At 49.2% G+C, this 25,302-nt stretch overlaps 1 protein-coding gene across 1 annotated transcript in view; it reads right to left on the bottom strand.

Annotated features, from left to right (window-relative positions):
- Positions 1 to 1,813: 1,813 nt before the first annotated feature.
- RAB40C (RAB40C, member RAS oncogene family) overlaps positions 1,814 to 25,302 on the bottom strand; it is a 36,190-nt gene continuing 12,701 nt past the window's right edge. The window contains exons 2-6 of the mRNA XM_014888549.2: positions 19,899 to 19,959; positions 17,169 to 17,229; positions 7,171 to 7,248; positions 6,554 to 6,776; positions 1,814 to 4,784 (exon numbers count right to left, since the gene is read on the bottom strand). Coding sequence (XP_014744035.2) covers positions 4,504 to 4,784; positions 6,554 to 6,776; positions 7,171 to 7,248; positions 17,169 to 17,229; positions 19,899 to 19,959 — 704 coding nt within the window. The 3' untranslated portion in view covers positions 1,814 to 4,503. The remainder of the gene's footprint in view (positions 4,785 to 6,553; positions 6,777 to 7,170; positions 7,249 to 17,168; positions 17,230 to 19,898; positions 19,960 to 25,302) is intronic.

Genomic DNA, 25,302 nt, shown 5'->3' with positions numbered 1-25,302 from the left:
TGCAGGAGGGAAGGGGGAACAAGCCCAGCTTCTGCCCATACCTATGGCTGGGCTCCGTGTAGTCACAGCACAATGCCAGTGCCAGGGTCGGCGTGGGTTCTTGCCCCACTGCCCCTTTCCAGAGCCAGAGGAGCAGCCCCAGAGGGTGGCGTGTGTCTGCACGGACAAGTGAGGAACCTTCACCTCAGTGGTGCAAGGCTGGATGGAGGAATGGCAGCTGCTGTATGGCCAGAAAAGCAGCTCCTAACCATTGGAAATCCTCGCCCACACCTTGGGACCCCCACTCAGCTTCTTCAGCTGAAGGTGAATGACAAAGCAACTCTTCCCACCCTGACCACGTCCACAGTAATTCCACCGTCTCAACAATTCCAAACTGTTCACCTCCATGTATCCAGGCACCAACTGCACCCTAGAACAGGGATTTGTGGGGTCACTGTCAAAGATCCCAGACACAGATCGGGGTTTTACAGTTCATCCTCTCCCTCCAAGACAAGGGAGGGAAGGGTGCCGTGCCACCTGTCCCTGCTCCCAGAACCTGCTGCACCCAGTGGGCTCCTGCCCCTCCAATGCACCCATGGGAAGCTGTACCCCCACTTTCAAGCATCTTGCAGCTGCATGAAGGTCAACACCTCCTCCCAGCCTGCGTGGGACAGTGGGACCGACCCAAGAAACATCACATCAGAAAGGTGGATGTAGAGAAACACACTCAGCGACCAAAGCCCTAAATCATCGCAGAGCAACCTGCTCCCTCCTCCTCCTTCCTCCAAGGAGCAGGGAGCCTTGAAGCTCTCCCAGGCTTCCCAGCCCGCTCAGGCTGTGCAGTGTTTTCCTGCCCTGCTCTTCCCAGGCAGACAGCTGCGGCCCCACAGCCCCCGCTGCTCCGCCCTAATGGGCTCCGGCTGTCCCAACCCCACCTGAAACCACACACAGCCTTTGTTTCGGCCCTGGGAGAGGGAACAGACACTTCCAGAACCCCCTAAAGAAAAAGAGGAAAAAAAAACCGGCTGTGTGACTCTTCCCTGACCAGGCTTTCACCTTAGCTCCAGGGTTTTCCAGGCTGCAGACACGATCTCATTTCCCCCTGCCCCCTCCCACCCCCAGCAATTACTACTTAAGCTGTTAAAACAAGTGTGGCCAGTCTGGTACGAAGCGGAAAATCTGATCCTAGGGAAGTGAGAAGGCAGGGGAAAAGGGAGGTCAAGAGGAGGTGGGAGAAGGGGATCAGACAAGAAGTCTCCCCCCATCCCAGGATCAAATCCCCCTTCTCCGGGGATCCTGGTGCCTCCAAAGGCCACCCTGGTGTGCCACTGGTGCTCTGAGCTCCCTGCAGCATCTTCTCCCTTTCAATCCCATTTGTCCCAGGATGGCTTCCAGCTTGCTCCAGTCTGGGTGACTGCTGCCACTGCACTCGCTGCTCCCCCGGGATCACCAGACCCAAAGAAGGGATTGAGGGTTTGACTGTACTTGTCCTGTCCCTGTGGAGCAGGGACTAGGCAAACTGCAGAGCCTGGCTTCCTCCAGCCACGTACAGGACCAACCCTGTTGGAGATGAGTTTGTGTTTTCTTAGGGCTCCACTACCCCAAATCAGCGGTCCTGTGAGAATCGAGAACAGATTTATCTTCCATATCTACAGGAAAGGAATCACGGCTCCCCAGAAAAAGTAATTCAAGCTATTGTGTGGAAGACCTGGAAATGGGAATATACACCCGTACCACAAACAGTCTCAAATCCCCAGGCATGGGCAAAACCACCACCTTTTTCACCTTCCAACCTCTTCCCAGCCCCCACAAAAAAAGGGTACAACTTCTCCTCTTTTCAATTGGTAGTTCAAAACAAACAAAAAGACTTTAATTTATACAAAACAAAACCATGTAGAATCAGTTAAACAACACTGACTGTACAAAGGAATAAAAAAATAAAAGGATAGTCCAAAAAAACCCAACTCAGGAATGGTACAAGTGTTGGAGAGCAGCTACAGACTAGTGTTGACATCAGATGCAAGAATCTTTTCCTTTTAAATTAAAAAATAAAAAAAAATTGTTGCTGGGCAATCACTCCAGGGAAATCTTCCATCCCCACTCCAGACAGGATCTGTGAGACTTTACAGGGTGACAAAACCTAAACCAACTACAGGGAAACAGCGTGAGAAGGTGGCACACGTGGCACAGTCAAACCAAAGCAGAGGTCCAGTGAGTTTTGAGACATGCAGCAGCTTGGTGATTTCAGGAAGGATCCCTTTATCCCTCTTGTTGCACACACCGGCGCCGGGGCCCCGTGGTGCCCGGGGGCGATTCCCGGGAGGAGCCTCTGCTGGCGGTGCCCGTCACCTGTTGGCCGTATATCCCTGCGCTGCTGAGCCAGCGATTGTCTTCGGCTGTGTGTTAAGTGATGGGAAACAGGTGCCAGCCATCCCAGACAGGTTCTCCAAATCCCCCGGCCTTCGTGCCACCGGCACGGCCCGGCTGCAGCTTTGCTCTTGAGCCAAAGCACCCCTTCAAAGGATTCCTCTCCCCCTCCACCTGCCTGGGGTTTAATTCTGTCCTCGCTCACTTGAGCTGGGTGATAAAGCATGAGAGAGCCGAGCCAAGAGACCTGCCCGTGCTGTGCTCTGCAGAGAGGGGAGGGGGAAGCCTCTGGCACCTCCCAGGTCGGCTGTGGAGCAAGGGAAGCGATGTCCCCACTGGGGGACGTGTCCCTCCTGTCCCTGCTGCCTGGACACAGTGGGTCCGTCGGCCGTGCGGGAGCTGCAGCGGCTTCATTCTGTCCATGCAGTGCCCCAGGCTGCCTGGAAAGGGGAGCAGAGCAGGATGATCCCAGGGGGACATGGCAGCACTGTACACTTCACTTGCTACCACGTTACAATCTACACACCCTGGCCACCTATGAGAACCTGTCACCACAGCCCAGCCCTACTGCCAGGCTGCCTTAGCTTCTGGGTTAAGGGCTGGGTGCTATTTCTCAGTTTCCAGGTAAATTTCCAGCACAGGATAGCTGTGGAACAAAGCCAGGGAAGCAGGTGCACTTGCCTGACAGAAGGTCCATTCCAAGCTTTTGCTCTTCCAAGATCCAGCAGCCATCCCACAGAGCAAAGCAGTTGGATCTCCTGATCTCCTGGGATTGCCCCAAGAACCAAGAGATTTTGCCACTGAGGGACCTGGAGATTGCTGTTTCCCCACCCCAACCCTCCACCTTTCCAGTCCCTGCTCCTTCATGCTCCAGTGGGGAAAACTGCTTCTGCCCTTTCCCACTTTCATCCAGGAGGAGCCACAGCAGCACGAGGTCAGGCAGCATCTTTGGGAAAGCAAAGCTGGAAGCAGTCAGGATCCAGGGGCTGTCCCATAGGGTGCTGTCATGGATGGAGGGCACTAGAAGCGACGGCTGAGACTTTGCAGCAATAAGGGACAAAATTCAGCATTTTTCCTCTGCTTTAGGCACAATGCTTCCACCCCATGCTCCCAAACTGCCAACGAGAAAGCACAAAGTGAGCAAGGCATCAGTCTAACCCCAGAGCTGCCTCTTCCTGCTGCCTGCCACAACACTCCAACCCCCCAGGACCCTGGCCTCACCACTCTGCTTCTCCACGCACTGCCATCCCACCCTGCCTTCAGCACTCACAAGTTCTAGGGAATGACAGGAATAGAGCAGCTTGGGGCATGTTCCACACCAATTGTCCTTTCCTTCCGCACATGTAGTATTGAAAAACACCAGCACGAGTCCAGAGGTGAGGGAAAGTCTCTTAAAGCATTTATATGTTTTCATTGAAAAATCCTCCACTTGTCCCCTTTGCTGACACTGGGAAAGTCAATCCAGTGCTTGTATTTACATGGCTGCATAAAATTTTCCCTGACTGCTTCTTAAAAAAAACCCTTAAAAAACAAGTGATATTTATATATATGTATAATATTTACATAAATAAGTGAAGGCAGTGAATGGAGCGCTGCCTTCCCCCTTCCAATTGGCCAACTCTTGCCTTGTTTTCTGTTTTTTTGGCAACAGCAGGTTAACATCCTGGTGAAAACTGTCATTAGTCCCTGTTTCTTTTTCTTGTCTACATACAATGATCACTATTGCACCAGCAATCTGTTCAGGAGGCCAAGAGTTAAAGTTGCAGCACAGACTCTCCTTGCCTACTCCCTTAAGCCTCTCAATCTTCCATTAAATCCATTGCTCCATTGAGACTGGATGAGCTTTTTTTCCCCTTCCCCCCTCCCCAACCCGGCAGCTGCTGAATTTTCCACCCCAGGCCAAGAGGCAAAGCCCAAAGCATTCTTGGAGGGTCACTTGGCAGATCCTCTCCCCGCCAGCGCTGCAGGATCCAGCCGGCACCATGCTTCTTCCTATGCCAAGCCAAAACGTGAGCACATTCCTAACGCTTGTGCGTGCCATTGGAAAAGCAACCGCGGCCCATCCGAAAGGATCCAGTGGGAAAGGGTTCGGTGTGCAAACAGCTGTACATCGGTGGGTGGGTGTGGATCCGACACAAGCTCAGGGTGCCCATCCTGCTAAGAGATCTTGCAGTTGTTGCGTGAGCAGTTCTGTGGGGGGCTCTGGGGCGGCCGGATGGATTTGGATCTCTTCAAGCTGTTCCCTTTGCTGCTGCTCCCACCCCCGCTGCTGGCCAGGGAATAGGAGCGGCCGTGCATCATCACTGCGTTCATCCCGTTGGCCATGGAGAAGGACTTCAGGTGGCTCTTGATGGTGACAGGCAAGGGCAGCTTGTCAATGAGGTGCACCGGGGTGCAGGACACGATGGCTCGGCAGCACAGGTCCTGCAAGCTGAACACTGCGGGGAGAAAGGACCACACAGTCAAGGCTGCCCTTCCCCCACAATTACTCCTTATGTTGCACAGCTCCAGCTCCTCAGGGAGATGTGTCAATAATGATTGCACAGGAGCCAGGAGTAGGGAGCAGGATATTTAGGACAAAAGCTAGGGAAATCAAGGTGAACTCTGCTGTTGGAGGTTTGTGCTTTGCCAGCTTTGGTGTGAGCTCAGGGTTAGGGCAACTGCCAGCCCTGCTCTGCTCAGCACCCAGGGCTGGCAGGGCCTGACTCACATTCCTGACAGACACTTGGCTTCCCAACCCATCCCCCGGCAACCAGGATGTGCCTGGGAAAGAGGCAACAGGGTCAGCAAGTCCTGAAACAGGACAGTGTCACCTGGGACCTGCTCAGTGGGCAACCCTCTGCAGAACCCCCAGGTCACAGAGACCCCAACAAGCCAGAACATCCAGAACACCACTCTGTCCTTTCCAGCTTCCCAGCATCCTCCCAGCTCAGCGTGCACCATGGGAGCCTGCTTTGTGAAGTCCCCTATCCTTGCCGGGTTCGCAGCCAGGGGCCACACGAGGGCACTCGTTATCCTCCCGCCTGCCTGCTGCCAAAGCCATGCTGCCACTCCCGAGCAGGCAGATCCCCATTCCCTAGGGAGCTCTCCGTTCATGGAATCACAGAATCATTGAGCTTAGAATGGCCTGCTAAGACCATCGAGTCCAACCATTCCCCCAGCACTGCTAATGCCTCCACTAAACCATGTCCCCAAGTGCCATATCTGCATCTTTTTTGAATTCGTCCAGGGACGGTGACTCCTCTGCTGCCCTGGGCAGCCTGCTTAAGTGCCTGGTGACCCTTTTTGTGAGGAAATTTCCCCTAATGTCTAAGCTAAACCTCCTCCAGCACAATTTGAAGCTATTTCCTTTCTCCCTTTCCATTCCCAAGCAGGCAGCCTGCAGTTACAAATCCTCTGGAAAAGATTCAGGAAAGGTCTGTGCATTCAGCCCAGTCCCTGCCCACCATCCCTCTGACCTGCAGACCACGGCACAGCAGCCAGGTTAGGGACAGGAGCACAGGCAGAAAATTTGGTGACTGAGGCTGGTAAAACAAGATTTTCTCACCCTGGTGAGTAGGAGCTGAAGGTCCATATGACAGCAGGTCACCCCAGGAACACAGATCTGCTGCTGCTCAGACTGCAGTGGGACACGCTGCTACCTCCAGCCAGGAATAATGTGGGAACTAAGACTGTTCTGCTTCAAACTCAACAGGCTGAGACATAATATGCAATCTGCTTGTGGTTTCCCTCCCTGTGGCATACATGTTTGGATATATGGAATAACCCAGCCCACTGCTGCATGCTGACAGCAGGGATGAGATTTACTCCCTTTCAGCTCCTTGGGCACACTCTGCCTCCCTCCAAAACGAGGGAGACAGGCTCAGGCAAGGGCAAGGAGCGAGGTGCTTACACTTGGATTTACCCCACACAGCCGTTTGACTGAAGTACTTTCAAGCAGGAAGCTTAATTGCCCTCAGCCTCATCCAGAGTAAGTGAAAGGCAGATGATGCCCCAGAGCGCTTCAGGTCCTGGACATGCTGAGCTGCCCTCTGGAGCCCATCCCTACACCAGCACAGGCTCAGCTTCAGCTTGTCCAGCCCGAGGCATTTCTCCACGTCAGGTGGATGCAGCTCCCACCGTTCCACACCTCCCCCCTGGGCAGCCACAGCCACAGGCTCCACGTGAGCCCAAGCTCCCGTCCTGGAGCAGCCTCCTGCCCACTGACCTCGGTTGGGTCTCCAGATCTTCTCCATGCCGTGGCGCATGAGGACGATGCGGGACAGCTCCGTGAAGGACTCGATGACGTTGAAGTTGCACAGGGGGCTCACCTCGAAGAAGGTCATGCAGTTCTTCTCGGCGTAGGCGCGCGCCTGCTCCGTGGGGACCTGCCGCTTGAAGGCCAGGTGCAGCCTGTTCCCCACCAGGATCCGAGGGACACCTGGGGCGTGCTGAACAAGGAAAGAAGTGCAGAAACCATGGCTACACCCAGCTTAGCTGCAATAGCAGCCAAGGGAAAAGAAGCAGAAGCTCTTCTGTGGCCAAGGGACTGCCTAGCAGCACCTCTGTGTGGTGGGGATAACTAATCTGTCACCTCCCAGTCCATTGATTTCTGAGGGGACTTTCCTGTCTTTTTGATTATTCCCGAGTCCTTTCCTACTACTCCAGATTTACACAGAGGTAAAGGAGGGCAGACACTTACTGCTTTGCTCTGCTTCTGACTGCACTGCCATCATGTCCCCTCCACAGCAGGGCCGCACCTGTCCCCACATCAGTTAACACCTTGGGTGATACCTCCCCATGTCTCTGCTACAGATGACTGCACATGTTCTTCCATTCACTTACCTCATCTATTTCCTTTATCCATCGGTCTATCCCATCAAAGGACCAGCGATTTGTGATGTCATACACCAAGAGAATTCCCTGGTGGAAGACAGTCAGAAGCAATCAGGAAGTTTCATAGTAGGCAACGTAAAAGGGGCAGGACAACCCTGAAAGACCTCCACGTGCAGAAACCAAGAAACAAAGGGACAGAACATTGCTCCAGCTGCACCATTTATGTTCTGATGGGGTAAAAATTGAGACAACAGGGTCTGCTAATGCAGTCCCAGGTCATTAGGGAAGGTTTTACTCCTGTTTTGGCTCCGGTATCCCCCAAATAATTTCCTAAGCTGCAGTCTCTATGCAGGAGGAAGAACTGTCTTGGTGGCTGTATGTGGAGGAGCAAAACACACCCTTCTCCTGTCACAAATCTGATACAAACTCACTGAGGCAGAAACACACCTTTTTTTCTATCCCCTTAACACAGAACAGCTGCAGTCAGTGGTGCGGTGGCAGCAGGACAGGAAGGAATTTTCAAGTACACCTCTCTTCTCCAGAACCTCTGTTACTGTGAACCCTTTGCTGACAAGGAAGATGAATAATGCAATAAGCACCACAGGATCTCCACAGACTGAGCTCTCAGGACTAGGATCCATCCAGACTTTGCTGAAGGTGTTTCCCACTGTCACTGCCACACTGGCAGAGAATGCTTTCTTCAGGCCAGATGTACCTACAGAATCCTCAGGTTCACATCCATTGTCCATGAACTCCACTCACATCCATGAATCTCTTCCCAGTCACCTCCTGAGATGCAGCACATGGTGCTGGCAGCAGCACAGGCATGACTCAAGGCAGGAAAGACACAGAGCAGCTTGGAGGAATCTCCACCTCAGCCCAAGCCGGGCTGGCAGGACCCAGGGGCATGGCCAGACTGTTGGCCACCACTCCGGCCCACAGCATCTCCTAGCAAGTGAGCTTTTCTTGAATCTGAGTATTTCTGAGGACAGACACAAGGAAAGTAGGCTGTGCCTGGCCCTGCAGGCACACGAGTCAGGAGCTGCTGCCCAGTACCGGCTGGGCACAGGCAACATTTATGGAATTGTCCTCAGCAGAGCCTTTCTGCAACCCTCCCGTTATTCTTCTGACTTCTTGTCATTCTTCTTTGCAATCAAGGACATTCCAAGTGACAACAGGCACTCCAAGCTGGCTTGGCAGAATCACAGTAAAAGATGCCTGGAATGGGAACTAGGGAGGAGATGATCTGTGCTGAGAGAGGAGGAATCCAGCTGGGAAGGCAGCGCTGGATGAAAGGGAACCCAGCAGAAGCAAGACTGAGGGCAAACCAAAGCAGATCACTGAGCACCAAGTTCCAAGAACCAGTCTTCCCTGAATCAGGGGTATCCTCCAGGAACAGCCATCCCCTATAGCAAAGCCCCAGCATAAGCAGAGACCTTAAATTGGCATAGGAAGGTCTCAGCTTTCAGCCCAGTCCTCCCTAGGAGAGGCCTGGGTTGAGCACAGGGAAGGAGAGAGATGAGACACTCCCACCATCTGTCCTGGTACGAGTCAGGGACCAGGGAGCACCCTCATGTATCTGTGGAGGTGCTCCTTTACCCTCTGAAATGGAAGATGTGCTACACAGCTGGGAAACACAAGCTACCCTGTCCTCCTAAACCCCAGCTTTACAATCCTTGCTGCTGCCAACCCCTGTGGTGAACTGAGAGGAGCCTGTGCAGAAGCTTGTGAATGATATACCTCAAAATTACAAAAAAAAAAAAAGGCATTAACATGAAATGTGGAGTACACAGGAATGATAAACTGGCATCTGGGCCACAAAGGCACCTGAAATCTCATAATAAAGTCACATCTGGAGTTGGCACTAGCACTGCTCCCCCCTCCTGGAACAGCAGCCGTTCCTGGAATGCACTGGGTGTGCCTCGACCTTGTCTGCCTTTCTCTCAGCTCTTTTGGAATAAGCAGCTCTCATAGCCTGACCAATTTTATAATTTTTTGACAATTCAAATTTTTCCTTGTAGAACAATTCCGATTCTTGGGCTGTACCCCCAGGAAGACAGTCTCCACGTGAAGTTTGTTTTTTCTGTCCTCCCTGGCCCTCCAACATCTCCACATCCGCATTTGTACCCCCAGAGAAAGGCTAAAATACACAAAAATAGAAGGGCAGAGGGCACAAAAGACAGGTCAGGTGAGTTGGCTTCATGTTTGACAGCCCAACACAAAGAGCAAGCCCTTCAAAGTCCGGGTTTGAGGCTGTTCTGTAGGACCTGAAGGTGAGTTTACATAATGGCAGAAGCATCTGTGGGGTGGGGGAAGTATCTTCAGTTTCCTTCAAAGAAAGTCTGGAGCTGCTACCTAAAGTCCGTATTTTTTTATAGTCTAACTTCTAGGACAGTCCAAAAACTTCATAATCAAAAGAAATTGAGGTTGTTTTTGTTTTGGAGGAGAAAAGGATTAGTTTCTCATAGATTTAGAGAGGAAAAATAAGAAGGAAGTAATGATTTTCCATAATTAAAAAATCCCACAAAACCAAAGATACTGCTTCTCAAGGACCCAATCTGGAAATACCTACTAGCAGGATACATCACATTTTAATTCCACATTGAAAAAAAAAATACTCTGAGCTTTCTTTAAATTTTTCCTCTATTTGTTTTGATTTCCAGCTTCCAACGCTGTGTGTGAGAATTAATGAGAGTCAGGAAATAATGAAGCAGAGGGTTTGATGAGCCTCTTCCAAGACAAATGGCCAGCAAGATAAATAAAGTCTACTTGCTTCATTTCTGGATTGACAAGCTCCTTCAGCCAAGAGAAACAGACCCAAGACTTAGTTTGTGATGATTATTTCTGCCAGGAAATAATAATGCTTGAAGAGGGGAGAGTCTTTATGCTTGCTGGCAGCTTCTGCCTGGATCTTCTTTGAATTGGAATAAGGATAAAACTTCAGCAAAACCACACCTCTACATCCTCAGCAGGGTGGAAGGTCAAGACCATGATTTCTAAATGCTAAACATGACACCTTGTCTGCCAGCTGAGCCCCCAAGCCACATCACAGCTCCAGCACACATGTTTAGAGTGAAGACTGTCCAGGAAAGCTTCTCAAAGGTCAGAAGACATGGGGGCCAAGTTGCCCATGCCTTGTTCCATCCCCCTCCTGCCCAGCTGGGTATGGAGCCCAGCTGTGCCACAGCTCACCAGGGAAGGAAGAAGGCTGCTCAACCCCTGGCCAGCTCCTGGTGCTGCCAGACAATCTCTCACTGCTTCCAAGTAGCACTGGCATGCTGCAGACACCACGCTGCCAGAGCATGCATCCCAAACCCACTCTGTCATTGCCGTTTCTGCCCCAGAGAGAACAGCACTCAGCCATGCACAGGGAGGGAGCTGGCTCCATATCTGCACTCAGTTCCAAGTAAGATCTGTCAGGCTTTTTTTAAGTCTCCTTTGGAATAACATGCACAGAATTTTAATTTCCTCAACTCGACAAATGAACAGCTTCCCATTTGCAGCCTAATTTTTCCTCCAAGTGCTTAGATGGTTGTCAATACCCTATTATCTCCACAGCTTTCAAGTTTTAGTTTCACAAAGCCCTTTTGTACCATTATGTACCCCAGGTTCCCACAGTATGGATGAAAAGCTCCACGCTCAGCTTCTCAGACCAAGGAAACCTGGACCCCTCACAACCCTCCAACAGCCTTCCTTCTTTTCCTCCTCAGTCTGCCTACAGCTTCTGTGCAGGTAGAAGATGACTGGACTCATCCCCAGATCCATCTGGAGTCTTTTCACAGTTGGATTTTCAGACTTCATTCCCACTACTGGGATTGGCACAACCCTCAGCAGCCAGTGACAGAAACAAGGAGCATAGACAGACCACCAGTTATTGTATCCAGCAGCACATGTGGACACTCACTCTGCCAAAACCCAAATTTGCTTCCAGCAGGAGCTTACACAAAGATCTGTCCACATAGCTGAGGTGGTGGTGAGGAAATATCATCTCTGCCTGCTTGCAGCAGGTTTGGACCAGGTTTATAAGCAAAAAGCTTTTAAATGTAAGAGAAAACCAGCTTGCACACTGTCAGTGCAAAACAGGCTTGTCTAAAAAGGCTTCCCAGATGCTTTAGGGGCTTCCAGTACACAAGAAGCTGCTAGGAACACTTGCACAATTGCCAAGGACCTCAGCCCAATGCAGGCAGGTGACAGGGTGGCCAGGAAAGTGTCACTTGCTGATACTCTCCACTGATGGAAAAAAGCTGTTGCTGAAGAAGGCTGAAGAGCCCCTCAGAGTGATTTTTTTTGCCCCACAAGATGAAATAAACCTTAAACAAAAGATCCAGTGCTGACATGAACCAGAACACTCTGTCTCCTGCCTGTTCTTTCACATCTCCATTTGATCATGACTTTTCAGCTGGCACCTCGGACCTTGGCTCATGGGCAGTGACATCCTGCTACCAAACCTCTTCCCAACAGCACAGCACATCGGGGGGGTATTTATCACTGAGCTTTTGGTAAGTATTTTGGCAGGCAGGGCAGGCTCCTCCAGCAGCTGGACAATCCTGTCCGAATGACCCAAGGCAGGTGAGGTTATTTGCATCAACCAAAAAAAGCCATAAGGGAGGGCTGAATCTGCACCTGAGTCTGCTGAGCTGCCAAAAATCCACCACCTTCCTGCATACTAAGAAGCCCTGAACAGGATAAACAGCAGCTCCTCAAACCACCTGCCTAAGCAGAACTCAACAATATTCATAATTTCTTTAGGGCTGCAGCTTTGCTGCAAGATGGGAGCATTTTATCACACTGTCTGGGTAGACTTTGGCAAACCACATTTTCAGAAACAGTTTAAATCACTGGTATATTAGGACATCAGGAATGATCCTAACACTGCTTCTTCCTGGCTGGATCAAGAAGCACCACCACAACTCTTTCTCCTCTCTGTGATCACTCTTGGAATAGTTTGCATTTGCTCACAGCAACCAGAACAGTCATAGCTGCTTGCAACAGCCGAGATCAGTGAGCCAGCTCTGCTGGAATGACTGAGACCTTGAAGCCAAGCAGAAAAAGAACAGAAGTCCAAGAGCAAAAAAGATTTCTGCAGCATCTTTAGGCACACTAAATACTTTTCACTGTAGCCCATGCTATGACAATTAATATAACAATCCTTCTGCAACACAGCAAGCTGCAGACTGCCCGACTTGGGCACAACATCCATCTCTCCCTCCTCCCAGCAGTCACCATGACTGGCTGCGCACTCCCCCTGCCCCATCCGTGCCTGGAGGCCAGTGCTCTGCTATCCCAGACACAAATGCTCCTCTTTTGCCCCAAAAGGAGACCCGAAAGTGATGTGCTCATGACCTGCTGGCCCAGCAGACCCCAAAAGAGAAGGGGATGAAGTGGAAGCTCAACACCTAGGGAAGTAAGAGAAAACGAGAGGGGTCACAGTCATACCAGCAGCACAAGCCTCCACTTCGGGCCCAAGAGCTCATTGTGTCCCTGATGAGATCAGATCTGCTAAGGCAGGGCAGGGAGTAAGGCAAGAGACTTGTGATCCTCACAGCAAACCCTGAGGCAATCATGCTGGAAGAAGGGACTGGTTCTTGCCCAGAGCCAGCTCATCAGGGGCAGCAAGGATGTTTCACTGCAGATAAAGTCAAGAGGAGGAAGTTCCTGCTGAACATCAAGTCACATGGCTTGGGACCCAGCCCAGTGGTGTGGAGTTGAAATTGGGGAAAGCATCAAGGTACTCGAGTCCTTTCCCTGGGGAGGGACCAGCCAGAAGTTCTGCTTGCTGTCTGGAGACTGTTTTTCTATGTTGCAACCTCTCCAGGGTCTACTTCAGAAATTCAATTCTTATCATTACACCTGAGAAACAATAAGGAGTGTGTGGGAAAGTCAGGCATGCTTCCCCGGCTTGGAGGCACTTTTCATACCAAGTATTCTCTTAAGAACTGGCTATTCACACTTGGGGAAGGGCTGCCAGGCTGCTCTCACAGCCAACCTGTGCAAGTCCTCTCTGGAACCTCATTCTTCAAGCTCCCCTTGTGCTCTTTAGTCCTCCACTCAGTGAGAACCTTCCACTAATTCTCAGTATGAAGGTGCTCAAGGCCAGTTTACACCAATCTGTTCTTGTACAAATATCACACTGAACTTCAAACAGAGCTTTTCCCATGCTGGCACCTCTCTTCTCTGCTGGATTTATTCTTCCTGAGCTTTTAGCTTTTAGTTTAAATAAGCTGTTTCTCTTGCCTCCAAGGGGATTTGCGTCAGCCTTCCTACAGCAGAAGTCTTAAAGTCTTCCAGCTGCAGCTAGGAAGCCAGTACAGTACAAGCCTTGAATACATCCTGGAGACCACACCTGGAGTATTGCACCCAGCTCTGGGGCCTCCAGCATGAGAAGGACGTGGACATCCTGCAACAATCCAGGAGCCCATGGAGATGCTCCAAGGGCTGGAGCCCCTCTGCTCTGGAGCCAGGCTGGGTGAGCTGGGGATGCTCACCTGGAGAAGAGAAGGCTCCAGGGACACCCAAAGGGGCTTCAAGAGAACTGCAAAGGGACTTTGGATAAGGGCATGAAATGACAGGACAAGGGGAATGGCTTCCTACTGCCAGAGGGCAGGGCTGGATGGGCTATGGGGAAGGAATTATTCCCTGGGAGGGTGGGCAGACCCTGGCACTGTTTCCCAGAGAAGCTGTGGCTGCCCCAGAATCCCTGGAAGTGTCCAAGGCCAGGCTGGACAGGGCTTGGAGCAGCCTGGGACAGTGGAAGGTGTCCCTGGACACGGCAGGGGGTGGAATGGGATGGGCTTTAAGGTCCCTTCCATCCCAAACCATTCCGTAATTCTAAATCAGAGAACTCAGAAGCATTTCTGTGTTTCTCTACCAAAACCACACAGGCATGCTGTATTTATGCTAAGGCCATGCCAGAAGAAGTCAGCTTCTGCATACTGAAAATAACTGGAGGTGTTGGAAGTCTATCCTTACAGTCACACAGGCATTTGTTATTCAAAACAAACAGTCCTCTTGCTTTGGTTAATCAGAGAATAAATTTAGATACTTTCTTCTTCCACTGAAAGTTGTAGTGAGTTATTTAAGAGACACAGTATCTGTATTCCTATTAATACAGGAATAACACTGGAACAGCATATGAGAGCCAACTACTTATTGCTGAAAACAATATGAGTTTTACTCCAAGCCACCTGGAGAACACTGTACAAGGACTCCAGTCGTTTTCAAGAGGCACCTTCCCTGTGCTCATCTTCTGGGCACTCTCAGAGGGCACAGAGAGACTTCCCTTGGGAATTACCCCTCCTCCTCCTTAGGCAGGCTTGCTCCTTAGGGCTGGTTTGCTGCTTTTAAGCACTGACTGTTTGAGCAGACCAGGATTAAGGCATCACAACAGCACTTTGGAAAAGGCATTGGTTGCAGAAGTAGAGGGCAGGTTTGAGGCAAAGGTGTGAGCTACACCTTACTGTGCAACTGAACTTCATTCCCCAGCATTCAGCAGTGAATTGCTCTCTACAGCTTCCTGAAAGGAGGTGGGAGTCAGTTGAGAATTGGTCTCCCAGGTAATAAGTGACAGGGTGAGAAGAAACAACCTCAAGTTGTGCTAGGGTAGGTTTAGTATTTACTTTGTATTTTGGGGTAATTTCTTCACTGAAAGGGTGGCCAGGCAATGGCATAGAGTGTCCAGTGCACTGGTGGAGTCACCATCCCTGGAGATGTTAAAAAAAATCCACACAGAATGTGGTGCTGAGAGACATGGTTTAGCTAGGGCCTTGGCAGTGCTGGGTTACTGACTTGACTCGATGATCTCAGAGGGCTTTTTCAACTTTAGTCATTCCATGAAGTATTCCATTAAAGGTCCCCCGACCTGGCTGATGAGGTTCACTGTGTCTTAGATTCATTGCTTCATCCATTGTGAGATGGATGAAGCAAACCTTGCTGATGTTCATGTGAGAGCTCCTCCAGCAACACTGATAAAGACAGCTGAAGAAGGTCAAGAGCTTCACTTTGAGAAAGGAAGAGAAAAATCAATCCCTTTCAAGTCTGCAGGCAGCCAGGTACATGACACCTTGTGGCACCCAAATGTAGTGTCTAGGGAGAACAGGTTGCAGGAATGCCATGGAGGTGCTGTGCCAGTGCCTCACAGCTCCATGCAGCTTCCAGACAGACGTGTGTCTCTGCCCATCCAATCTGAGTGTTTTCATCACTGCTCATTTCAGCTTTGCCCTGTGTCCCAGTTTGCCCTGTGGCAGCAGGAGGTACAAGCTCTGGCATGTGGGCCCAGGCTCTGAGGGTGCAGCCCTGCCAAGACACAGCACTTGCTCTGAGGAGCTCCCACGTCACATCAAGGGGAGGAACCACTGCGCACAGTGGCTGCACACACAGGGCTAAAAGCTCCCAGGTGGCATTCCTGGACAAAGTGGTTGCTGCTTTCTATTCCCAGTTTGATCTGAGCATTTGACACAGCAAGGTCTTAGAAAGAGCCTGACCAAAGCTGAGTTCTGTGGTCACCAGAAAACCACACTGACCAGCTCTGGTCACTTCTACCTGGTGAGGGAAGCAACGTGGCCTCAAGCCCACAGGCTCCACGAGTAGGCTGTGGATTCCTGATCTCTGGAAGTGTTCAAGGCCAGGCTGGATGGGGCTTGGAGCACACTGGTCTAGTGGAGGGCATCCCTGCACATGGGAGGGAGACTGGAATGAGATGAGCCTTAAGGTCCCTTCCAATGCAAACTGTGATTATGTGATTGCAGCTCCAGATTTTTCTAAAATGTAGTAAAGGCTGAAAGAAAATGAAATATAGAAGCTGAAAGAAACTCACACACAGGACTGAGCATGTGAACGAGAGATCCTGCACTCTCTCACTGCAGAACTCCAACTCTCCTTCCCTTGCACTTTTCTGCAAGCACCAGGAAATTTGCATCTGCTTCAAAGGAGCTGCCTCAAAGCATCCAGACCATCAGAGATGTGCACTAACATGAATAAACAGGACTCAGGGAGATCTCAACACCCCAGGTGAGGTGCTCCTATGTCTACAGCACAAGTGAATTTGCAGGAAGTCAGAGAAAGAGAACAACATGGATTTTGCCAGTTAGCAAAGCACGGGTCTACAGATACAAGGAGCAAAAAGCCAAGAGTAGTAAGAGCTTGAGTAAAAGTATGTTTCCTAAAGGTTGGGAATCTCCCAGGATACTGGCATGCTCAGGAGTCTGATATACAGCCTCAGACTATCAGTGTCTAACAGAAGAGGAATTTTCTTCAAAGTTTTCCAACTTGAAAACAATAGGGAAAAAAGTAACTCATTTACCTTAGGTAAATTTTATCCTGGAGGGACCTTGCTATGTTATAAAAGGACAACAGCAGAACTGTGAGAAAGCATTATTAAACACCAATTTTCCAGAGGACCACAAGATTTTTGTGCTGTTGAGGATCTTGATGCTATTCTAGAGCAGGGCCCAAAGGAGAAACTCAAAATGTAACATTCTGCCTCATGTTTTGAGGGACACACATACTTTACGTTCCAATTGAGCTGCTCTAGTTTCAAGTCTGCCTCAAACACGCAAGTAGGAGCCACCCCTATTTTTGGAACTGACTTGAAAGCAACACAGACTGGAAGAACTCCACTGGGAAAGCCAGTGCCATATTTAAACAAATTTTAAAACCTCAAAGTAGGAGCTCCCACACTAAAGCTAAGGCAGATCTAGAGCGAGAATTGCCTCATCCTCTCTAACCCAAACCTCTCAGCCCTCCTCTAGAAATTAAGACTGAATATTGTCTGCACAGACCTCTTCTGTAGGAGTTTAGCAAAGTCTGCCATTCACTCCCTTCTCTCCCACCACTTCATAAGAACAGAATCCCAGGCAACAAGACAACATTCAGCGTCTCTTGTCATCTATAGAGATCCTTTTGGTGATCAGTGCATCCCTCTTCAGGGCTCTTTACTAAGGCAGGTAAGACTTACACAGCCTAAAGGAAAAACAAATGTGTCCCATCAAAGCCCTGAGAGCAGCACTTACCTGGGCTCCCCTGGAGTAGGATCTGAAAATGGTGCAAAATCTTCCTTGCCCTGAGGTGTCCCTAAAACACAGAAAAGTTACACCGATGAGATATTTGAATTGACTCCCATACTGCAAATCTCCTACTGGCCATAAAGAAAGAAAATAAAAATCAGTGTTGATCTTGTCAGATCTTTAGGACGTGCATGGTACCTAAAGTGCTCTGCATGGTGGGTTCTCCTGGGGAAGAACTGCTGGGTACACCTCTACCTTTGCGTACAGGTTGTCACTGTCATAGTGCTTCCCACGGAGAAGGTGCAAGCCCAAGCCAGTAGGCTGCAGCACTACCTGATGATGTGTGAGAGTATAAGTCATTTTACTTCCCTAGGCAAAGGATTTTCTGCCTAGTTCCCTTCAGTCTACAGGAGTTCAAAGTTAGAGTGAGTCTGTAGAAGTCTCCCAGCCATGGAGAACAGCCAACCTACATGTGACCACTCACAGGAGGAGAAACTGCCTTGCACTAGGCTTCACTTATTTTTCAAACATATTAACCAAAAATAAAGAGAATTCTTCTTATACCCCGATCCCTGACAGACCTGGTCTATATACCCTACAGAAAGCTGAGGAACAGGAGTGGGGTACAGTGTTTCTAGACCACTGTGACAATAAGGGGCTTTTCAGGCACTATCATTTGTCCTGTCTCGACGAGGTGTAATTAAGTTTGACAACCTTACCAGCACCTCTCAGTGCCCTTCTGGAACAAGACATCAGAGCCCAGCATTCTGATTTAACCAGGATATACTGAAATGTGTCAGGCTAACCAGAGACACATGATGGTGTTTCTCGAATGTATTCCCTGGGCCAAGATAAAAGACACTTTAATGACCACTGAGAAGGCTGAGGAATCCCTCAGTACTAGATTTGCAGCTCTGGGAAAAACACACTGACCTCACATGCAGGACATTTTTTCAGATCTAAAGCCTTGTAGGATCCTGGACATCAATCTAACATGTGCTTACATGTCCTTCTCCCTAGATAATCAAATACTTGGTAAGTATGGTAAAAGATTACACTAAGGCATCATCAATCAGTGTTATCAGCTTTTCAGTTTCTGTGCTGCTCTCCAGCTCAAGAATTACAGTATAAAAAGATGGTTTCAAGAGGGAAGCACTAAGTTACTACACACTTGGGGCCGAAATGTTAAAATAGGCATCTTACAAGAGAGACAAAAATGCAAATGGCACATAAAAACATGGAGGCTAGAAGAGATAAATTAGCTGCTTCTGTTCTTTTTTGTAAGAAAAATGAGCACATTCAGCTTCAGAGAACAGGGGTGTAATTAAACCACCAAACTACACACTGCTAGAGTCAGTCACTAAGGCTGAGAACATGGAGTTCATTTGCATTTAACAATTCAGACATGTTACTAATATTCCTGTTAGTTGACCCAAGCATCTGTAGGGGGATATTTAACTCCATGTTTTAGGACCTGTGTCATTCCCTACCAGATCTGTGTGAAAACCATGTAGGGACAGACTACCTATCTTTACCTATCCTGTCCTGCCCTTCCCTTCCTCTTTCACCTCCACAGACTGCTGTGTCAGCTCCTCAGCAAGTTAGACCTCAGACAAAGCTCAGCCAGAAGGACTCCAGCTATCCCTCTGGTGCTGACAGATAAGGCAGGGGTTACTCCTCCCATGCAGTGTTCTCCCATCTCTGTCCCAGTGCCTGGTCACTCCAGTCCATCCTGCTCTGCCAGGGTTCACCCTACGCTGATGCTGTGACATTTGTTCACAGCTCGTTTTAATTTTCTACTCAAGGCATTGAGAAATATCCAGCTGCTGAGGGACTAAGGGCTTCACTGGTTTGATTCCTCTACATTCCTTCTCTTGTTTCTATTTCTCATCCTTGGATTTCAGGAAAAAACAGTATTGCTTGCAAAACAATACAAGCCCCTCAGCGATCAAGAGCTGTATGGGATCATAGAATGATGTTACAGTTTGGTTGGAAGGGATGTTACACACCAACCAGTCCCACCCCCTGCCATGGTCAGAGACACCTGCCACTGTCCCAGGCTGCTCCAAGTCCCATCCAACCTGGCCTTGGACACTCCCAAGGGATGGGGCAGCCACAGCTTCTCTGGGCACCCTGTGCCAGGGCCTGCCCACCCTCCCAGGGAACAATTCCTTCCCAATATCCCATCCAGCCCTGCCCTCTACCCATGGAAGCCATTCCCTGTGTCCTGTCCCTCCATCCCTTGTCCCCAGTCCCTCTCCAGCTCTCCTAGAGCCCCTTTAGGCCCTGGAAGGGGCTCTGAGCTCTCTCTGGACCCTTCTCCAGGAGAACACCCCCAGCTCTCCCAACTTGTCTCCAGAGCAGAGCGGCACCAGCCCCTGCAGCACCTTCATGGCCTCCTCTGAACCTGTTCTAACATATCCATGTCTTCCTTGCACCAGGAACTCTGGACAACAGAATGCAGGTGGGGTCTCAAGTACAGAGTAATGGTGAAAATGGTTATGACAACTGAATTCAGACTACTCCAGCAAAGAGCAGCATGGTGCTTGTGCTACTTGACTGACAGAAAGGAACCTTGTTTGCCAGAGTAACTTTCTGGTAAGAACAGCCAGGAAGTCCCATCACACATGCAGGGATGGTCCAAGCTCTCCACAGCCCGGTACAGTGTTCCCCCAGCCCCTACTCACCTGGCCTGAGCTCCCGGGCTTTGGGCTATAAAGGCTCAGAAACACTCACCAGAGTTCCAGCTTGACCCTTCTGCCATCCAACAAGATAGTAGTGGTCTTGTAGTCAATTCCTGAAAGAAAAACAATGAAAAGCTGAGCAAACCCTGAGAACATCTTCAGAGACACACAAGAACCTCGCTCTGCCCACACGGAGCTCTTATTTCATGTTTCCAAAAGGGATGTCTTCTCCTCCTTGCTCTGCTGCCTCTTTGAAGAGGGCCACAGAGACCTGAGATGAAGAGATTTCTGCTCCATGGCAAAGACTGCTCTCATGGAACTCTATCCCTCCTCCTTAAAAACTCCATTAACTCCTACATTGATTCTGACTTCTTCACTGTGGTTTTAATACACTTAGAACTTGAGCTGTAGAAGAGGTTGGATGAGGCTTGGAACAACCTAGGAAGGTGTCCCTGACCATGGCAGAGGGGATGGAACAAGGTGAGCTTTAGGGTTTCTTCTAACCCAAATCACTCCATGATTCTCTCAGATTCAGTGATTTGTAGCATTATCCCGTATGGCCGTGATAAATTAGACTTTTGGGGGGTGAGCCACAGAGACAATTTAGATACATCTCTGCTACATCAGCCTGCAGTCCCAGCATCTCAAACTCCACTGCCTGCAGCCACAGGACATCTGTGGAGATGTTACAGGAAGGCTGTCCAAGGATTGCTGTCTCTTCTTCTAAGCAGCCCTGGGGTGTGGATCACAGGTAATGCAGGACACACTCCCCCCTTGGGAAGGGCTGAGAAGCAGCACAGACATCTACTTTTGCTTTTCATAGAGCTCACAACTCACTCACACAAGGGGGGTCCACTACCTTCAGACACACAACACATCTGTTAAAACTGGGAGTTTGTCTCACAATCAGACTGAGAAGTTTAAAAAAAACCCAACAAAACTCCCCTTACAAGCAACAGGCCCAAACCACACAGAACACAGCATTCCCTGCAGCCCCAGGCACAGGGCAAGGGGCACAACTGCACCTCCCACCTTCTTCCCAAAGCCAAGGGGCACCAGGAGTCCAGGAAAATCAGCTTCTTGGCTCTTGTTAATAAGCTTCCAGTGTAGTGAAGATGCATAAATAAAGCACAGAGCACCATTACCACACACCCACTGAAGCATCAACTAATTTACAACCTTTTAATAAAGCAGAGTCACTTCACTCTAATTACATCAACTTCAGTTTTTCTTCTTGCCAACAGATATCAAACTTTGAATCTCTATTACAACCCCACACGATTGTGTTATGACCTGCATTTCCCTTTTCCTGCAAGGAGAACACTGCCCTGACAACCAAACAGACAAGTTTGTCAATAAAGCAAATGGATTTTTCTGAGTCACCCGCAGGAGTTCCCTGTTAGTGAAAAACGAATTAGATTTCAGCCTTCATAGGATGCTATAAAAAGCAATTAAAATAATTATCTTAAATTCTAACTATTTCCAGTGCTGTATCACAGAAAATAGGCAGTTTACATTTTATCTTCCTCCAGAGACAATTGAATGATCTGTATTTATTTTCAGGCAGATATAAATCTCCCTCATCCCCAGGATGGCGAGGAGCAGTGGGAGTAAGGCTGCTCTGCTATCAGAAGGAACCATCCAGACATCTTCTCCTGCCAGTTCCTGAACCAGGATCTGATGGGCTGTTAGGGAAGGGGCTAATTAAGCCCATTGCTCTGTTTCAGATGCAAAATCCCCAGAGACTGCCCCCTCCTTAGGCACAAGAGCTCCTCATCAGCAGAGAGTCCAAATCACCCTCAGTGCCAGCAGTGCACGGGTGGAGCAGCTGCATTAAAGCACCACGGAGGGGGGACAGGGACAGTTTTCAGGGCATGGAGGCCACATACTTCCAAAAATACCACTCCTGAGCTGAAAAAAATTGCCTGACTACAGCTTTTAAAAGTGAGAGCATTCAGCTTAACTGAGAAGAGAAGGAAACTTGTTAATGGAAATGTCAAATACGCAGATGTCTCCATTGTGCTCCTCACCCACTAACTGCCCAACCTACATCCCCAGAGGAACATGGGTTCCCTGTCCTCAAAACTCATGACTTGGTCACCAGAGAAATGCTTTAAATAATCCATGTTCATCTGAAACTACACCACATACTTTAATGCAGAGGGACACCAGTCTTTGGGCATTACATACACTGGCCCAAGGAGGTCACACACACTCCAGTTAAAAGCAAGCTGGTATCTGGTAATGGGCTGCACTTTTTAACTTGCAAACACCCAAACTGAGACTAGGACTGAATTTACAAAAGGTTTTTGGGAAAACTTTGCCTATAAGCTCATTAATGAAAAACCTGCACAACTGCAATATTTTTGAGAAAATGTCAGTTTTTGTTTTCCATAAACACTCGGTGCATCAGGACAGCTCAAAGGCACTCCCTGGTTTTGGTCTTTTGTTTTAGCTGGGTAGCACTGAGGAGCTGCAGTTCACAAGCACAGCTCTCCCACAGCTCACTGGTGCCACAAAATCTGCATCAATTAGAGATGCCCTCAAAATCATGAGACTTGCCACGGTGGTGAACACCAGTACTGGCCCCTTATATTTCAGTCCCAGTAACACACAAGCGTGTCCTGAGCTGCAGCCCAAGACACTCCCCCACTTACAGCTCACAGGGAAGCTGAGCAGCTGAGCTCTCTTCCCCAGGCCCAGCCTACAGCTCAAGCTCAGCCTCGGCTCGCCCCTTGTCCCAGGTATCTGGGGACAGAGGGTCACAGCAGCCACTAGATGCCACCTCTGCACTGAGGCCGCTGGCAGTGTGGCAGTGCATGGCCATACCATGACCGCCCCTCCATCTTTACATTTCAGGCAGCTCAGACACAAGCTAAGGGAAGTTTTTAGAACTTCCTTTCTGCAGGTAACAGAGTTTCCCCTACCTGAGCATCACCTCTGCTCACAGCCAAGCGCGGCTAATTTCGGGAGGGACACTGCTGCACCAGAGTGGCTCCGATCCCACTGCTCTGACAGGGAAGGGCCAGCCCCAGCACTGGGATGCTCCTGCAGCACAACACACCCCAGAGAAACGGCCCTGCCCGGCCCCGCGGCAGTGGCACTGGGGGAAAAGAGAACACTCTTGTTTAAAGCCTATTTTATATCAACTGATCTCCTTCTGGACCGATATTACCATGATGCAACAAAGCAAACGAGGCTCAGAGAACAAGTCTGGGCTGTTCTCTTGGATTTAGCGTTCAGGTCGACTCCTGTGTTATTTTTCCAGCCCTACTTTAACTCCTGCATATGCTGATGCCGATGCCATCTCAGCCCCATTCCTGGAGCAGAGAGCCGAGCTGGCACAGGGCACTGTGCAGAGGGATCTGCTGTACCACGCCTGATATCAGATACCCGATTCTCCTCCATGGAGCTGGGTCTCATGCAAGGCTCCATGGAATCCCGAACCTTCCTTTCTTTCCTTTGCCAGTTACTATAAGGAAAACTTTAAAAAGCAAGTCATTTTCCCATGGGAATCTGCAGGATGTGTTATAGGAAACTCTGATCTCTTCCAAATTACTCATGCCCAGCACAACACACTTCACATCAGTATCACGTGAAAATCCACACCCAACCTGAGCTTACTTAAAGCTTTCACCCAAAAGATGACGCTTCACGTGAATAGGAAAAGGAAAACGCCTCCAAGAGAAATGGCACCTTTTTCCCAGCACTTGATACTACTTTGTACCAGGCTGTTCCCTTTCCCCCTGGGAATTCATGGCTTGGACACAGGTGTGTGTCCACTCTGCCAAACCTCTGCCTGCGTCTGCATGAGCAGCCAAAACACAAAGGAGGAGGCAGCAGCCAAGCAGATCCATGGATGTGGAAGTCACACCGGAAAAGGGAGAAACACAAGGGAGATTGTGCATTTCATGCTCTCCCTTTAAAGAGTTTGATCTCTCAGGAAAATTGCTTTAAATAGATCAAGTGAATAAAGCTCCATAAATATTTACTGCTGAAACACGGTGGCCTCTGGGTTTTGTGTGGGTTCTTTGTTTTAGAGAAAAGAAGACAAGTTTGCAGTTGCAGACTCACCAGGTGACTCTGCCCTAACGCCTGGATGGGGGCCAGAAGGGCACCTCCCCTTAAAAAGGCAGGTTTGAGCAAAACCTAAGAGCAGCACGTGCCTCTTTCCTCCTTTAGCTTTCCAAGGTAATTCCAGCTCCTAGGGTAATGCCAGAGCCAACACCACATTTTAAGTTATTGCTCCAAATCAGGTGTCCTCCTCCAGAGATACTCTAATGAGCCAAGGCCCAACTAACAATTCCTGTAACTACACAGACATCACGAAGGTATAACCAGGACTCGCCCCGTGACAGGGATGAAGGGCTCATCCCACGCTAACCAAGCCATCAGCAGGTGTTCCTGAGACCTTCCCCAAAAGTACCAGCACCATCTCCAGTCTGCATCTGCAGTGTCTCTAAGAAGAATATAATTTATTCACAAATCTGGGGCAGAAGACATCCTAGGTGATGCTCAAAAGGAAGAAAAAAATTAAATTCTTTCCAAAGGAAGAAAAAATTAAAAAGTAGTAAAAACAAATCCATGTACTCAAGTGAAACACTGATATCGTTTTAAGACAAGCTTGCTTTCCTTCTGAGAGAGACTCCTTGAAACTTGCAGTCATTTTAATTTGCATGAGTCAGATTGGCCAAAGGTACTTTTGCCACCTCACTTCTTACACGAATGTTTCTGCTTATGGGAGCTCAGAATCTACCTTGCTGTTAGTCCACCCACAAAAAAATCCCAGTGCACATTATTTTAACTTCATTAACACTCAGTTCCCCCAGCTTACAGACGTGCTATACAATGCAACCTCGTCTTTTTTCCTCCTTTTAAAAATTAAATTTGGTTTCATTTATTAATAATTCAAAAGAAGATAACCAACCTGCTTGCAAAGTGATACATAAGGTCAACAGGCAAAATTGGAGGTATACAATGATGATGAACCAAGGCCAAGCCTTTACTCAATGCATCATATAAATAAGAAATCAGATAAACTGAGTGGACTTTTGTTACCTGACTAATGCTGCAATTCAGTGGATTGTTCCTTTATCTACAGACATAATTATGTCAGAATGGCTGCATTCTGCAACTCTGACAGCATCTGAGCACTCACAAGAGGGCTGAGGGTGAGCTGTGCCTGGTCTGCTGCAGCCCTACAGAAACGCTCTGCTCGACTGGGAAATTTTACGACTGGTTCAGAAGCCACCACAGTAAGTGTCACCACAGTGCCTCACCCAGCCAGCCAGGTGATAGGCTTTGATTTGTAATTGTCATTAGTGCAGCTGAAGCCACCACACCACAAATGTCTAATTGAAAATGTTGGATTTTCCCCCAAAGACCTGCAGCTTCTTCTGTTTGCTCACAGGTCATCAGCTCTGTTGAGTGCAGAAGGTCTAGGGCTCTTAAAAGAT

Source organism: Sturnus vulgaris, chromosome 16 (assembly GCF_052056855.1).
Source record: "Sturnus vulgaris isolate bStuVul1 chromosome 16, bStuVul1.hap1, whole genome shotgun sequence".
NCBI classification, from domain to species: Eukaryota; Metazoa; Chordata; class Aves; order Passeriformes; family Sturnidae; genus Sturnus; species Sturnus vulgaris.
The sequence above is the reverse complement of the archived record's forward strand: the minus strand, read 5'-3'. Positions and strand labels throughout refer to the sequence as shown.